The following is a 15,066-nucleotide window of genomic DNA, read 5'->3' as shown; positions in this document are numbered from 1 at the left end:
TAATGAATCCCATTTTGAAATGATAGGAAATCTGTGTCTAAATAACAGCCTATTGTGTAACAATTTCCTGTGCTGCAAACATTTTTATATTACGTTACATCAGCCATAATCCTTATATTTGGAGCAAAGATCTGTTTTATATAAACTGTCCTAAATGATAAGAAATATATAGATTGATTAATACCTAAAAGCATGTATTAAGATGTCTTATGGGATATACAGTACAATGCTAAGCAGTAAGATAAGTAGTTCATTGATTGATTGAAAATCTTTATTGACGTGATGTACTTTGCATTCATACACTAAGTGTATAGTTTAAATGTAAACTCAAATAATGTGGTGGGATAACCCTGCAATACAATGCTAATAACCCACACCACCCACACAATGGTCTCACTTGTTACCGCAGGATGTGTTTGTGTGTCTGTCAACAATCATATCCTACACACACACACACACACAGAGAGCCTGTAAATGATTTTTTCCCTCAGTGGTGGGAGTGTTTACATGGATGCTACTTTGACATTCCAACTCATCCGAAGGAGTAATGAAGTATGAGAATGCAAGATAGCTGGAGAGTAATCATGCTTTATGTGGTGACTCCTGCCTATGGCTTCTGCTATAGATGTGTAGCACAGTTGTCTACGATATGTCAACATGTACAATTCACATTTCAATTTACATAATCAATTTGACATATTGTCTTTGCTTTGTAGACAACAATTGTAGACTCCTAATCAATTACCTACTCTGCCCTGTAGCTCTTGCAAGGCAGAGGACTAATAATAAATAGTATACAAAACATCAGTCACTGGGATAAGCACCCATGTCCCACAAGTTACATGCTGTTTGTATTCTATTGGCTGGCTGTTGCTTTCAGTAAAGGGGAATGATTCACTGAACACTGTCTGCTGGGAATGTTTTGCTCCGCCGTCGCAATTAAGGAGAAATACATTGGCAACAATCTTCTTTCCCACCCACTCTGTCTCTGTCACTCTCTCTCTTTCTCTTCTCACTCACTTGCTACTTTTAGCTAACTTCATTATTACAAGGTGCACCTTTGAAATGAATAACTCACCTCACTTGCTACATTCACAATGTAAACTGATCATCCCCAACAAAGTATGCTCACTGTGTCAGTCTGAGTGCAAAACTAGTACACACACCCCACACTGATGCAGTGGCATTCACAATGGATTATCTACATGTACAAGTCTTGGAGGCTTGTGAATATTTAACCATGAGAAATATTATCCGACTTTGATTTGAAACACAATACCCCCCCTCCCCTCCCTCCACAGGATCAGACACAAAACAGAGATTAGAAACAAAGCTATTTTGTTCATCCATTGTCCATCTTTGTCAGAGCTCAGCTTTAAAAGCAACAGGCCAAAGTCATTTATACCAAAAAAATTCCACAAAGTGGCGAGCACCACATCAAGGGGGTGCTGAGAAATTGATCCCTTTAAAAGTTCCAGTACTCCAGAATGATGATCTTCACCATCATCATCATTCACAATGACAGTGAAAACAAAAATATATATTATATATATATATATATATATATATATATATATATATATATATATATATATATATATATATATAAAATTATATATTATAAAATCAGTAGTGGTCTGTACACTATGTAGAGATGAAAGTGATGCTCCCTTGGTTTGGCTGAAGGAGCACTTGTCACCAGTGCACTCCCAAACGTAGAGGCACGAGAGTCTATTCCTGGAAGGACGTTGCTCTTCCCTTCTCAAGGCCATCATGATTCATTGGGAGGGGCGTTGAAGAAGAGCTCTCGACAGAGCCTCGCCGTGTCCTTGGGAGAATAGACGGTGAAACCGATGGTGCGTGGGTCCTCAAAGATCTCGTAGTCATTTCCACCCTGGAGATGAACAAATCAGAACTGACAGTCACTACAGGCAACAACTGTCATGAGGATTTTTGATAAACAAACATACGACTTAATAGCATGATCTGTGCCTGGATCTTCAAAACGTCTTCTGTTTATTTCTTCTTTCTCCTAGTACCCTCCATCTGCCCTTAACGTAGAATTCCGACGAAAAAAACAAACATACAGTGCTACACTCTGGGGGCATGTTAATGAGCCCCTATGTCCATGCCCCTAGAGTGTAGCACTGTAGCTGCCTGGCTACTCTAGCTGTTGGCTGCAGCAACTTTATCTAGGTAGAGCCGATTGTTTTTGGGGGGGTTTCGTACCAACAACAACAAAAAAGAATCACCGGAATTCTCCTTTAAACACCCTCTTTAGGCTACAACTCAGCCCTTGTGTGGTGCCCTTTTAAGCCCAACCTTTGCCGCTTCTCCCTCACTCACCAGATCTGTCTCGTTGCCAAAAAAGTAGATGGCATCCAGGCCCTCGGCCTCCAGGACCTGCAGACACAGCCTCTTGTCCCAGCCTTCAGGGAACACATCAAAGCTGATCAGACCGCCTGTAGAGAGACAAACAGCATGGGGGCACTGTTTCATCAATTACACCAGCACAGCTTAACCAGGCATAGCCAGTAAGGCTCCGCAAACAATCATCATAGAACTGACTCTTCCGAACTGGTGCATTTGTTGATGATGTGATCCACACATCAGCTTTTTTTGTTTATACTCGTTTTAAACTTCTTTCAGTTTTGTCATCATGTTGACAGTCTTTGGTGCACATGGGTCCATTATTTTGACCTTTGTTTCTTTTTTATTATATGTTACATGTTTCATGCAAGGGTAGGCCATGTCATAGGCAGCACGGGTGGTTGCTTAGGGCTTAAAATGTCAGAAGCATGCCGCTGAAGAGTTATTTAGTTTAGTATATTTTGCAGCCATATAGATAAGAGCTTCCTCCTTCCTGTTCATGATTACAGCCTGCCTGTTGTTTGCAACATATTGTACTGTACATAGTGACTGAAGACATGACTTCCAATCATCCAGTGCACCCAATATACTGCAAGATACCAGTTGAACAGCCCACACTCTCATGTATCCATGAGTTGGTCATGTTGGTGGTCATGTTGTGCAGCACGTATCAGTTTCATTATGTACCATGAATCATAGGGCGGGGTGCACTTTTGCTATACTAATGGAATACTGCATGAAATTAAATTAAAAGTGTGATGTGTCTTTTTGTATCTAGGCTACTTTACTATATCAGCTAAATGTAGGTGGGTTTAATTTGGTGACCATAGTATTTCCTTTATATCTACCCTTTTGGATTTATTTTGATTACTTTCACCTTTATTGTTGTGATAGTTTTAGGTACTGAGGATCTTTTGTTGTTTAACATGTTTCACATATTGTTTACCCTTTATTCTCCATTGTGACTGCTGTGTGTTTGTTTCCCAAGACCAGTGAAAAAACATGTATTCAGATCATGATGTTCACAAACTCTACAGTATGTAGTAACTTGCCTCAGTCTTTACAGACACAGGAGGTTTTTCAAGAGCTAGTATTTACCGTGGTCCAATCCTATCTAGTCAAAATTGTGCACAGACTCACTTATAGTGTGTCTTTCAGACAAAGGAAAAGATTCCTCTTGGAATTAATTTATGAAGATGTAATCCCAATAGGGTTAACTGCTAAGATTCTCTGAGATCCCATAGCCAACCCAATCTACTGCAAAAACGGGTTCACACAGTGGTTTTAAGCACCAACAACAGTCTGTTGCAACTAAGACAACTGCTGCAGCTGTTTTGAGAGTGACACAGCTGAAAAACAACCCCCTTGTTATGCAGCAAAACAGAGACTCCAGTGATCAGTCCACTCAAAGCTTAGAAGAACAAAGGCGTTTGAACCCAGCCGTGGGGTGATTAGTCTGACAACACAGATCTTTGATAAGGTCCATGGATGCTCTGCGCAAGCAACGCCCCTTGGCAGATTCAATGCAGGGCCTCAGTCTACAACACACTGCACATACACTGCATTTGTGCAGGGACATGCATGCATGTCTTACTGGGATTGGAATGCCAATTTCTGGTGGTTTCCAAGCAGCCCTGAACACATTATGGTCTCTGGGTCTGCCCTGTTTGTGAGCTTGCAAGTTTGCCAAGCAATTCATTTGGTAGTGGTGAGAGAGCTTGCTTCAATTCCAAGTCACAAACATGCATCAGCAGTCACTGTGGTTACAGTGTTTCAGTGGTCAATTAGCATGCCTCTTGACAGGCATTGTTACATGCGGTGCCCCTCCGTCTTGCCAGACTTAACTACTTTGTGGAAAAATCCCAGAGTACACTGAGCAACCTAACTCTCCAACAAAGGCAGAAACTGGCAGGTTAGCAGCCAATCAGAAAGTCTGCTGGTGCACACCCCCAACTTGCTCAGCCCTCTTGTGCATATGTTCTAACCCAACCCCCGGTCATAAAGCCAGAGAAAAGGCAATGAAAGGCCAGATATGTGCATTTTGCACGTTGCCCTGGCAAATGGCAAAAAAAAACCTGCAGAATCATTACTTGGCCAGTCTAGATGGGCAGAAAGATTGCATAAAATGGGAAAAAGACTCAAGCAGAATGATTATATAACTGTCCTAGGGTGTCCTGAGATACTGTCCTAGGTACATGACACTGCCCCAAGATGTTAATGATGTACAGACAGCATGGGAAGACTACATGGCACGTACCATGTTGGAGTTAGTTTAACAGTGTAACAATATGTGAACAGAAACATTAATCGATTTCTTGAGAGAGAGAGAGAGAGCTTAAAAGCAGCATCCTGGTGCATGTATTTACATGTCTGTTTGTCATACACTAAACAGGTTTCTTTGGGAGGAGCAATAACAACAAACCATAAAGTGCTGCTACTAAACTGCATGACAGTAGATTCGCAAAACAAAAACAGAAATGTGAATGTGTGTCTCTGCCACAGTCATATCAGTCGTCAACGAGGAGAGCAGTCATAAAAGACATTGCTTTCCTCATAATTCCTTATCATGGACAAACATGTCCTGTCCTACTGTTTACAGATAATTACCTTTCAGATAATTGTGTCATCACGGCCAGATAACTTTCCTGCTGGAAAAAAACATCCCTGCAGGCTGTTTGTGTGTCTGTCCACAGTACATTTTCACAGATCATTAACTGAGCAAAACAACTCATTCCACCGTGAACAAACACCCACGTTCTCACACGCCAGAGAAAAACATCCCTGGCTGCAATAGGGGATAGAGAGAGGGACTATGGATGATGGCCTTTTCGAGTGCTAAGTGGTGCAACCACGGAAATAGCTCCGTTGGGAGGACCCTCTGATAAAAGAGGACAAACAAGTCCAATGTATCCACAGTTGGGGGAATGGGCTGGCTAACAGGTTGAGAAAGGAGAAAACAAAAATATGACTGTAAGGGGAACTGTTCTTTTTTAAACCTCTTTCTAGAGCTGGATGTGATATTACATTTTATACAGTGAGAGCAGGCGCGCTCAACTCCAAATCTCACAACAATTTCGGGTGCAAGCCAAAAGGTGACAACAATAGAAAAAACGCACTCTCAAGTACATTCTCTTGCCATGTCCACAGACGCGTTTCGGCCTAAGCCATCGTCAGTTACATTTACATTTTATACATACATAAGCATGTGCAGACCCTGATTATGATCAAAACCAAGTAAGAGAATATGAAGAACTTCCATTGGCCCCAAATGCCACCTAGCCATTTTGCTCACCTCTGGTGAAACGTAATCCTTTCCCAGCAAACTCCTGCTGAAGGGCTTGAACAAATTTCTCCCGGATTTTTTCTCTCTGTGCAAAGGGAAGGAATGAAAACCTGCTGTTACAGGCTGACAGGGGAAGACACGCACATCCCAAAAACACTATTGGTTGGGTGCAGACTCAAAACAACTCAGCACAACAAAACAGCTCCCATTAATAATGTTGCTCTGCTTCTGACTGCATTTCCAGGGTTAAATGCCACATGGCATCCCAACCCCGTTTCCATTCAACACTTCACTGAGTTACTCTAATGCAAAGAGTTATCTGTTGAGTACCTGGAAAGCTGCACGGTGTATTATTATTATCCTATTCACATTTGGAGGAAATTGTTAGATTGCAGACAGCTACTTGCTTGAGGAACTACACTGCAGGTTTGTTTGTGTATTTTAGGGTGAGATGTGTCTATATATTGTACTTCACTACCACTCTGTACCAAGTATACAGCATGTGGGGAAACTATTGTTTAAAGTTGGTCCACAGTTACCTTGTCAATTTCAGAGAACTCAAGGCGCTCTTCTGGAGTACAGCTTCTTCCAATGGGAGAAATGTTCAACATTCCATTGCGGAATTCAATGAAAGTGCCCCTTGGATAGAGACAAGGAGTGTTACGATCAACAGTGTTCGATTCATTAACAAGTTATAACTCATCCTTGCACTGAAGCTTGGCATGTGGTTAATGGGGAGAAAGGTCAATGGGTCTGTCCAAAACTGAAGGCCGCTATCAGCTGCCTAGCTGCCCTCAACTGTCTAATGAGTTACTAAGTCACTAAGGATACATGTATTCTGGCTTCAAAATTAAGGTGTTCTAGAAGGCTAATTTGTATATTTGATTTCATGCCTTGATGCCTTGCCGTCACTGAATGCTATCTTAGAAGGCAAAATAATTTTCCATTTCAGACAAAGCCAAGATGTAGTACCTATTTCTATATCTATTTTTTCCAACACTTTTACAAATGATGTGCAATTCTGGCTACATAAGAGAAATCCAACCTTTTCTTGGGCAGTTTGATCAATCCCATATAGCGCAGACAGAAGTTGATGAGATCCTGCAGAAGCTCCTCTCCCAGTTGGTTCTGAATAGCCTACAGAGATTAAAAAGCAGTTCAACTGGATGTTTTGAAGCTGACCAGAAATCCCTTGCCAGCACTATTACAATATTATAACTGGGTAAGAAGCCCCAGCTGTGGCTCCAGACACTGTTGATTTGGCCAGACTTGGTGGGACTTTAGAAATGCACATGGCTCTCGGTCTTGGTGGTGATCTGAGGGAGTGTCCCTGATGCTGGGTTAAGGGGTCATAAAAATGTATGAAGTTTACTGAGAAGAGACAATGTCAAGCATGACCTCAAACATGACCTAGGGTTAGACCTATGACCTATGTCTGAGTATAGTTGCCACGGCCTATGTCATGTGTGACTCCATAGACTAGGTGTACAGCACATGAGGTAGCTTTGCAGAGTGCTAATAAACTCTACCCTTCAAAGACATTGGCAGAGGAGAAGATCAGCTACAGCGACCGTTGCAACATCAGAGATAAGTGCAACATATTGCAACACTTATTGTCATTGTAGTCAGAATTACCTGTTTGGAGAGGAGCTTGCCATCTTTGTATTGCACCGTTCCATTCTCAGCAAACACGTAGTCATACTTGTGGATTACTACAAGAGAAAGGGTCAGAGCATGCATCAGACCTTACATGAACTAAGACTTTGAGCCCATGACAAGACACACAAATAGCCACCCTCCCTTTCAGGACAGCCATTCTTGGACATTGTAGGATTACAGCATTGTAGATTAGCCCCATTGTAAAGCCAGCCTGATCCAGAATTGCTGTAAAGACTCTCTCCTGTTCTTTAGATTTGACAGTGTGATGAACATGACCGAATGTCTGCGTTCTGTCTGATCGGGAGCGGCGGGTCGTATGCTGCCAGTTCTCCCACATTCCACAACTCTTTGTTTACTTGGCCAGACATGCTCGATTCCCTTTCAAGGTCACTAGGTCAGGCCAGTGCATTCACCTATGGGAATGTCACAGGTACGTCAGTGAACTGTGCTATCAGCATGTGATCTCTGTCAACATGCTTTTTTTCACACTCAGTCAACATGCAGTGGGGCCAACAGACGTAAGCAGATCACATCTATGAGGTGTGCAGCAGGATTCTCTTAACCATTCATCTTGGCAGTCTCATTAGTGAGTGAAATGGTCCTTGTTTTCTTATTTTCATCAGATACTAAAAGTCTTTGATCAGTTCTATTCTTCACATCAAGGTGTCAAGAAAAGTGAATGGGGTATGATAGTGAGTTGTGATTAGGGATACAACACTCACCTTCATCGCCATCTCCCAACTGTTCTGCAATCTTGCTGTAGTCTGACCCTCCCACCACACCAATCTTCACCTTTTTCCGCAGGGACTGGAAAAAAGCATCCAGCTGCGGGTCGATCTTCTGCATGAGGACAACATAATGAAGAGAATTCGATCAAAAAGTACTAATACTCACAAGATTACAACACATAACACAAGGTAAACATAACAAATATACCACTTAAAAGGGTAGGCTACACTATTTTCCTGTCTGACAATTATAATGTCACAAAACTGCTCAACAGTCTGACAGGTGGTTCACAACACTAGCCCCATCATCAGCTGGCTCAAAATCAAAATTACACGTTGTGTGATTACTGAGCACGGAACACCTATGGTAGGGGCTGAATATTCAGCTCTGTGATTTAATGACACCCTGCGTTATGTAACTGGTTCTTGCACGTTGGGTGAGCAATACTGATAAGTTGTTTTGGAACTCTCAGGTAGCCTAGTGTATGGGTTACGTGAGGACCAACACGATTTTTGGGAGTGTCATAAATTGCGCGTGCTGCTGCCCAGTTTGCTTCTGGTACGTTTAACCTTCTGTAAAATATTAAGCAAACGTTGGTTAATAGTAGTAGTATTTCCTGGATGGCAAAACAGGGATCAGCTCGCCCAAACTTTTCAATCATGGTGAAATAGCTTACCCTACTGATTGATACGACTGAAACTATCCCTCGGCATATAGCTTGAGGAAAATTTACGATCAAAGACGTGTCTGCTCTACAGACGACCTTCAGATTGGAGACACGACAATGCACCATTCCTTTAGTAGCCTACTATAAGATTAAATTGACGCCGTGATGTGATTGACGCTCAGATCCACTGAAATATCTGGCTATTACACAACTATAGGCTATGAATACAGCCCATACGAATAGCGGAGAACACCGCGTTCTCGAGAATGTGTTGTAGCTAATGTAGCGATCCAAAACAACCTGACATTATTTGATATGTTTAAATCTGTGTTTAAAACGGTCAAATCAGCGGTTTGCGTCAATGATAATAAATGCTTTAATACAGCAATAGCAGACATTCAGACAAATAAATCAATCAATCAATCAATAAATAAATAAACATTGAATAACTTCAAATGTAGGGGTATGATATCGATAATGGTCTATTATAGGCTATTTGTTTTACCATGGGGTATAGGGCAAATTATGGTTTGTTTTCAGTGCGTAAATTAGGTAAGTAAGGTTATCAAGTAGCCTTCAACAGCAAGAACATCAGAAATAGCCGTAATGGTGTTACGTAAGAATAGAACATGCAATCCAAGCAAAACTAGCCTATACTATCCTAATTGCCAGTACGCAAACTCGGGATATTGCGCACGCAGGAGCCTCTATTACAAAATACAGAGTTAGATACAAACGGCTTAATAATCTAAGATATTGCAAAACTGACCTCTCTTGGTGATGTCAGCGTGCCATCCACATCAAATAAGCACAAGATATTTCTGTTTGAGGAAAAGCAACGTATCTCGTCCATCTCTCGAAGTTCAGTAGGTTAATTAGCTTTGTAGAAAAAGTTAAATGTTCGATATATCAGCGAAGTGAAACGCTGTTCAATGCTCTCTCCCAAAATAACCCGATATTCTCGAATAATTTGAAATAGCCTCCATAAAACAAAGCAGCAGTAAAGTTACCCTACCTACGACTAAACTGTTCGCCAACTAAGTAGGCTATTTTCTTATGTTTCCTGTGTGGATGAAGTCGACAATCCAATACCGGTTCTGTGAGAGTAGGTCTGAGTTAATTCACTTTCTTTCGGGCAATGTGTCAATGCTGTCTTGTTGTGTCGTCACTAAAGGAGGGTTTAACCGTTCAGCCAATTGAAAGCTCGTTTAGAAGATCACATGGACAAGTTGACTTGAACAAAATGCTTTCTCCTCAAGTCTGACACATGAACACAAGCTGACATAAACCGTCTGTCTCAAAGAATGCAGAAGTAGGACCTACGTAAATAAATAGGCAACACAAACATTCATGCTTAAGTCTCGGATAGGTTTAGTTAAACTTTAGACCATGTATTCATGTAGGCCTATAGGCCTACCATAAATAATGATTATTTACAGAAAAGAAGAAATGCATTTGAGTGCCCACTACATTGCGTTTGCGTTTGTCTCATAAGGAAAGGCCGGACAAGAAATATGTCAGCCATATGAATATCCTATTAGTAACATCCAATCATTATATTACACTGCCTCCACCAGCTTGCTTTCTTCCCTCAGTGCATCCGGGTGTCTTCCCCAAGCGATGCACATACACCTGACCGTCGTCATGATGTAAAAGAAAATGTTATTCATCATCAGACCAGGCCACCATCTTCCACTGCTCCGAGGTTCAGTTCTGGTGCTCATATGCCAATTTGATGCTTCCAGTAACAGAAGTCAGCATTGGTACCCTGACCAGTCTGCGGCTACTGCTATGCAACATGCAATGAATCGTGATGCAATGCGCGTTTAGACACTTTTCTATCAGAACCAGCATTACCTTTTCAGTTTGAGCTATAGCTCTTCTTTTGGATCTACAGTAACCACACAGGTCAGAACTTGCTTCCCATGCACATCAATAAGCCTTGGCCATGACGACCCTGTCCTGGTTCTCTGGTTTGCTTTCATTGGACCATGTTTGATAGGTACTGACCACTGCAGACATCCCACAAGAGCTACATTTTTTGGTGATTAGGCCCTTGTCAACTTCAAAGACAAAATGTTCACTTGCTGCCTAATATATCCCACCCACTAAAAGGTGCCATGACAATTAGCTTTTCACTTCACCTGTCAGCAGTCATAATTTTCTGGCTGATCAGTAAATTGATACCAAAGTCCGTCTTGCCACTGTTGTTTAAAGTATAAACTGATACTCTGACAGAACATAAACTAACATAAACTGGTTGTTGACTAAACTCTGTTGACACCACAAGACAGACTTTTTGAAAGGCATTTTGAAATCTGCAGATTGATGTCAGAGTTCTACTGCAGGAAGGTTAGGCCTACACCATAAATTGCGCGTGCTGCTGCCCAGTTTGCTAGTTTGCTTCTGGTACGTTTAACCTTCTGTAAAATATTAAGCAAACGTTGGTTAATAGTAGTAGTATTTCCTGGATGGCAAAACAGGGATCAGCTCGCCCAAACTTTTCAATCATGGTGAAATAGCTTACCCTACTGATTGATACGACTGAAACTATCCCTAACTAGCTTGAGGAAAATTTACGATCAAAGACGTGTCTGCTCTACAGACGACCTTCAGATTGGAGACACGACAATGCACCATTCCTTTAGTAGCCTACTATAAGATTAAATTGACGCCGTGATGAGATTGACGCTCAGATCCACTGAAATATCTGGCTATTACACAACTATAGGCTATGAATACAGCCCATACGAATAGCGGAGAACACCGCGTTCTCGAGAATGTGTTGTAGCTAATGTAGCGATCCAAAACAACCTGACATTATTTGATATGTTTAAATCTGTGTTTAAAACGGTCAAATCAGCGGTTTACGTCAATGATAATAAATGCTTTAATACAGCAATAGCAGACATTCAGACAAATAAATAAATCAATCAATCAATAAATAAATAAACATTGAATAACTTCAAATGTAGGGGTATGATATCGATAATGGTCTATTATAGGCTATTTGTTTTACCATGGGGTATAGGGCAAATTATGGTTTGTTTTCAGTGCGTAAATTAGGTAAGTAAGGCTATCAAGTAGCCTTCAACAGCAAGAGCATCAGAAATAGCCGTAATGGTGTTACGTAAGAATAGAACATGCAATCCAAGCAAAACTAGCCTATACTATCCTAATTGCCAGTACGCAAACTCGGGATATTGCGCACGCAGGAGCCTCTATTACAAAATACAGAGTTAGATACAAACGGCTTAATAATCTAAGATATTGCAAAACTGACCTCTCTTGGTGATGTCAGCGTGCCATCCACATCAAATAAGCACAAGATATTTCTGTTTGAGGAAAAGCAACGTATCTCGTCCATCGGATACCAAAGTCCGTCTTGCCACTGTTGTTTACTCTGACAGAACATAAACTAACATAAACTGGTTGTTGACTAAACTCTGTTGACACCACAAGACAGACTTTTTGAAAGGCATTTTGAAATCTGCAGATTGATGTCAGAGTTCTACTGCAGGAAGGTTAGGCCTACACCATAAATTGCGCGTGCTGCTGCCCAGTTTGCTAGTTTGCTTCTGGTACGTTTAACCTTCTGTAAAATATTAAGCAAACGTTGGTTAATAGTAGTAGTATTTCCTGGATGGCAAAACAGGGATCAGCTCGCCCAAACTTTTCAATCATGGTGAAATAGCTTACCCTACTGATTGATACGACTGAAACTATCCCTAACTAGCTTGAGGAAAATTTACGATCAAAGACGTGTCTGCTCTACAGACGACCTTCAGATTGGAGACACGACAATGCACCATTCCTTTAGTAGCCTACTATAAGATTAAATTGACGCCGTGATGAGATTGACGCTCAGATCCACTGAAATATCTGGCTATTACACAACTATAGGCTATGAATACAGCCCATACGAATAGCGGAGAACACCGCGTTCTCGAGAATGTGTTGTAGCTAATGTAGCGATCCAAAACATTATTTGATATGTTTAAATCTGTGTTTAAAACGGTCAAATCAGCGGTTTGCGTCAATGATAATAAATGCTTTAATACAGCAATAGCAGACATTCAGACAAATCAATCAATCAATCAATCAATCAATAAATAAATAAACATTGAATAACTTCAAATGTAGGGGTATGATATCGATAATGGTCTATTATAGGCTATTTGTTTTACCATGGGGTATAGGGCAAATTATGGTTTGTTTTCAGTGCGTAAATTAGGTAAGTAAGGCTATCAAGTAGCCTTCAACAGCAAGAGCATCAGAAATAGCCGTAATGGTGTTACGTAAGAATAGAACATGCAATCCAAGCAAAACTGGCCTATACTATCCTAATTGCCAGTACGCAAACTCGGGATATTGCGCACGCAGGAGCCTCTATTACAAAATACAGAGTTAGATACAAACGGCTTAATAATCTAAGATATTGCAAAACTGACCTCTCTTGGTGATGTCAGCGTGCCATCCACATCAAATAAGCACAAGATGTTTCTGTTTGAGGAAAAGCAACGTATCTCGTCCATCGGATACCAAAGTCCGTCTTGCCACTGTTGTTTACTCTGACAGAACATAAACTAACATAAACTGGTTGTTGACTAAACTCTGTTGACACCACAAGACAGACTTTTTGAAAGGCATTTTGAAATCTGCAGATTGATGTCAGAGTTCTACTGCAGGAAGGTTAGGCCTACACCATAAATTGCGCGTGCTGCTGCCCAGTTTGCTAGTTTGCTTCTGGTACGTTTAACCTTCTGTAAAATATTAAGCAAACGTTGGTTAATAGTAGTAGTATTTCCTGGATGGCAAAACAGGGATCAGCTCGCCCAAACTTTTCAATCATGGTGAAATAGCTTACCCTACTGATTGATACGACTGAAACTATCCCTAACTAGCTTGAGGAAAATTTACGATCAAAGACGTGTCTGCTCTACAGACGACCTTCAGATTGGAGACACGACAATGCACCATTCCTTTAGTAGCCTACTATAAGATTAAATTGACGCCGTGATGAGATTGACGCTCAGATCCACTGAAATATCTGGCTATTACACAACTATAGGCTATGAATACAGCCCATACGAATAGCGGAGAACACCGCGTTCTCGAGAATGTGTTGTAGCTAATGTAGCGATCCAAAACATTATTTGATATGTTTAAATCTGTGTTTAAAACGGTAAAATCAGCGGTTTGCGTCAATGATAATAAATGCTTTAATACAGCAATAGCAGACATTCAGACAAATCAATCAATCAATCAATCAATACATAAATAAACATTGAATAACTTCAAATGTAGGGGTATGATATCGATAATGGTCTATTATAGGCTATTTGTTTTACCATGGGGTATAGGGCAAATTATGGTTTGTTTTCAGTGCGTAAATTAGGTAAGTAAGGTTATCAAGGAGCCTTCAACAGCAAGAGCATCAGAAATAGCCGTAATGGTGTTACGTAAGAATAGAACATGCAATCCAAGCAAAACTAGCCTATACTATCCTAATTGCCAGTACGCAAACTCGGGATATTGCGCACGCAGGAGCCTCTATTACAAAATACAGAGTTAGATACAAACGGCTTAATAATCTAAGATATTGCAAAACTGACCTCTCTTGGTGATGTCAGCGTGCCATCCACATCAAATAAGCACAAGATATTTCTGTTTGAGGAAAAGCAACGTATCTCGTCCATCGGATACCAAAGTCCGTCTTGCCACTGTTGTTTACTCTGACAGAACATAAACTAACATAAACTGGTTGTTGACTAAACTCTGTTGACACCACAAGACAGACTTTTTGAAAGGCATTTTGAAATCTGCAGATTGATGTCAGAGTTCTACTGCAGGAAGGTTAGGCCTACACCATGCAGCCTATACTTAGCCAATAGAGTTATTAAACTACCAACCGATGGGATTAATTATTTGAAATGCCCCCTGAGACAGGGTGAACATATCAATATCAAATGGCGGAGTGAAGGGATACGACTACCAGTAGTAGTAGTAGTAGACGTCCCTGTAAACCAAGATCACAGAAAAGTGTGTCATTACTGACATGATAATGATAACTAGATGTACCGCATAGCAGTACAAAATATGACCGCTCAGTCCTTTACATCCTCTCTGCGAAAATATTTTTTTGGTTTATATGTGTGTGTGTGTGAGAGAGTGTGTTATACAGTATTTGTAGCTCCTTTCCTTATCATCTTCTACCATCAACGTTCATTCCTAAACACCACTAGACTACTTCAACAAAGGTGTTTCAAGTAAGGAAGACCATGGAGCATCCTCTCCAGCTGTATCGCTGTGTGGGGCGGAAGCTGCACTGAATACAACAGGAAAGCCCTGCAGCGCA

The 15,066-nt window shown here is 41.0% G+C and overlaps 1 protein-coding gene across 1 annotated transcript; it reads right to left on the bottom strand.

The window, feature by feature from the left end:
* Window positions 1–253: 253 nt before the first annotated feature.
* LOC121706325 (phosphomannomutase 1) lies at window positions 254–9,850 on the bottom strand. Its single transcript, XM_042087979.1, has 8 exons — window positions 9,478–9,850; window positions 8,035–8,152; window positions 7,289–7,365; window positions 6,699–6,790; window positions 6,193–6,292; window positions 5,663–5,738; window positions 2,347–2,462; window positions 254–1,894 (listed from the first exon to the last, which is right to left on the bottom strand). Exons 1-8 carry the CDS (start codon window positions 9,559–9,561, stop codon window positions 1,772–1,774), a joined length of 786 nt encoding a protein of 261 aa, XP_041943913.1. The 5' UTR covers window positions 9,562–9,850; the 3' UTR covers window positions 254–1,771.
* Between the last annotated feature and the right edge of the window lie 5,216 nt (window positions 9,851–15,066).

Source organism: Alosa sapidissima, chromosome 3 (genome assembly GCF_018492685.1).
Source record: "Alosa sapidissima isolate fAloSap1 chromosome 3, fAloSap1.pri, whole genome shotgun sequence".
Taxonomy (NCBI): Eukaryota; Metazoa; Chordata; class Actinopteri; order Clupeiformes; family Clupeidae; genus Alosa; species Alosa sapidissima.
The sequence above is the reverse complement of the archived record's forward strand: the minus strand, read 5'-3'. Positions and strand labels throughout refer to the sequence as shown.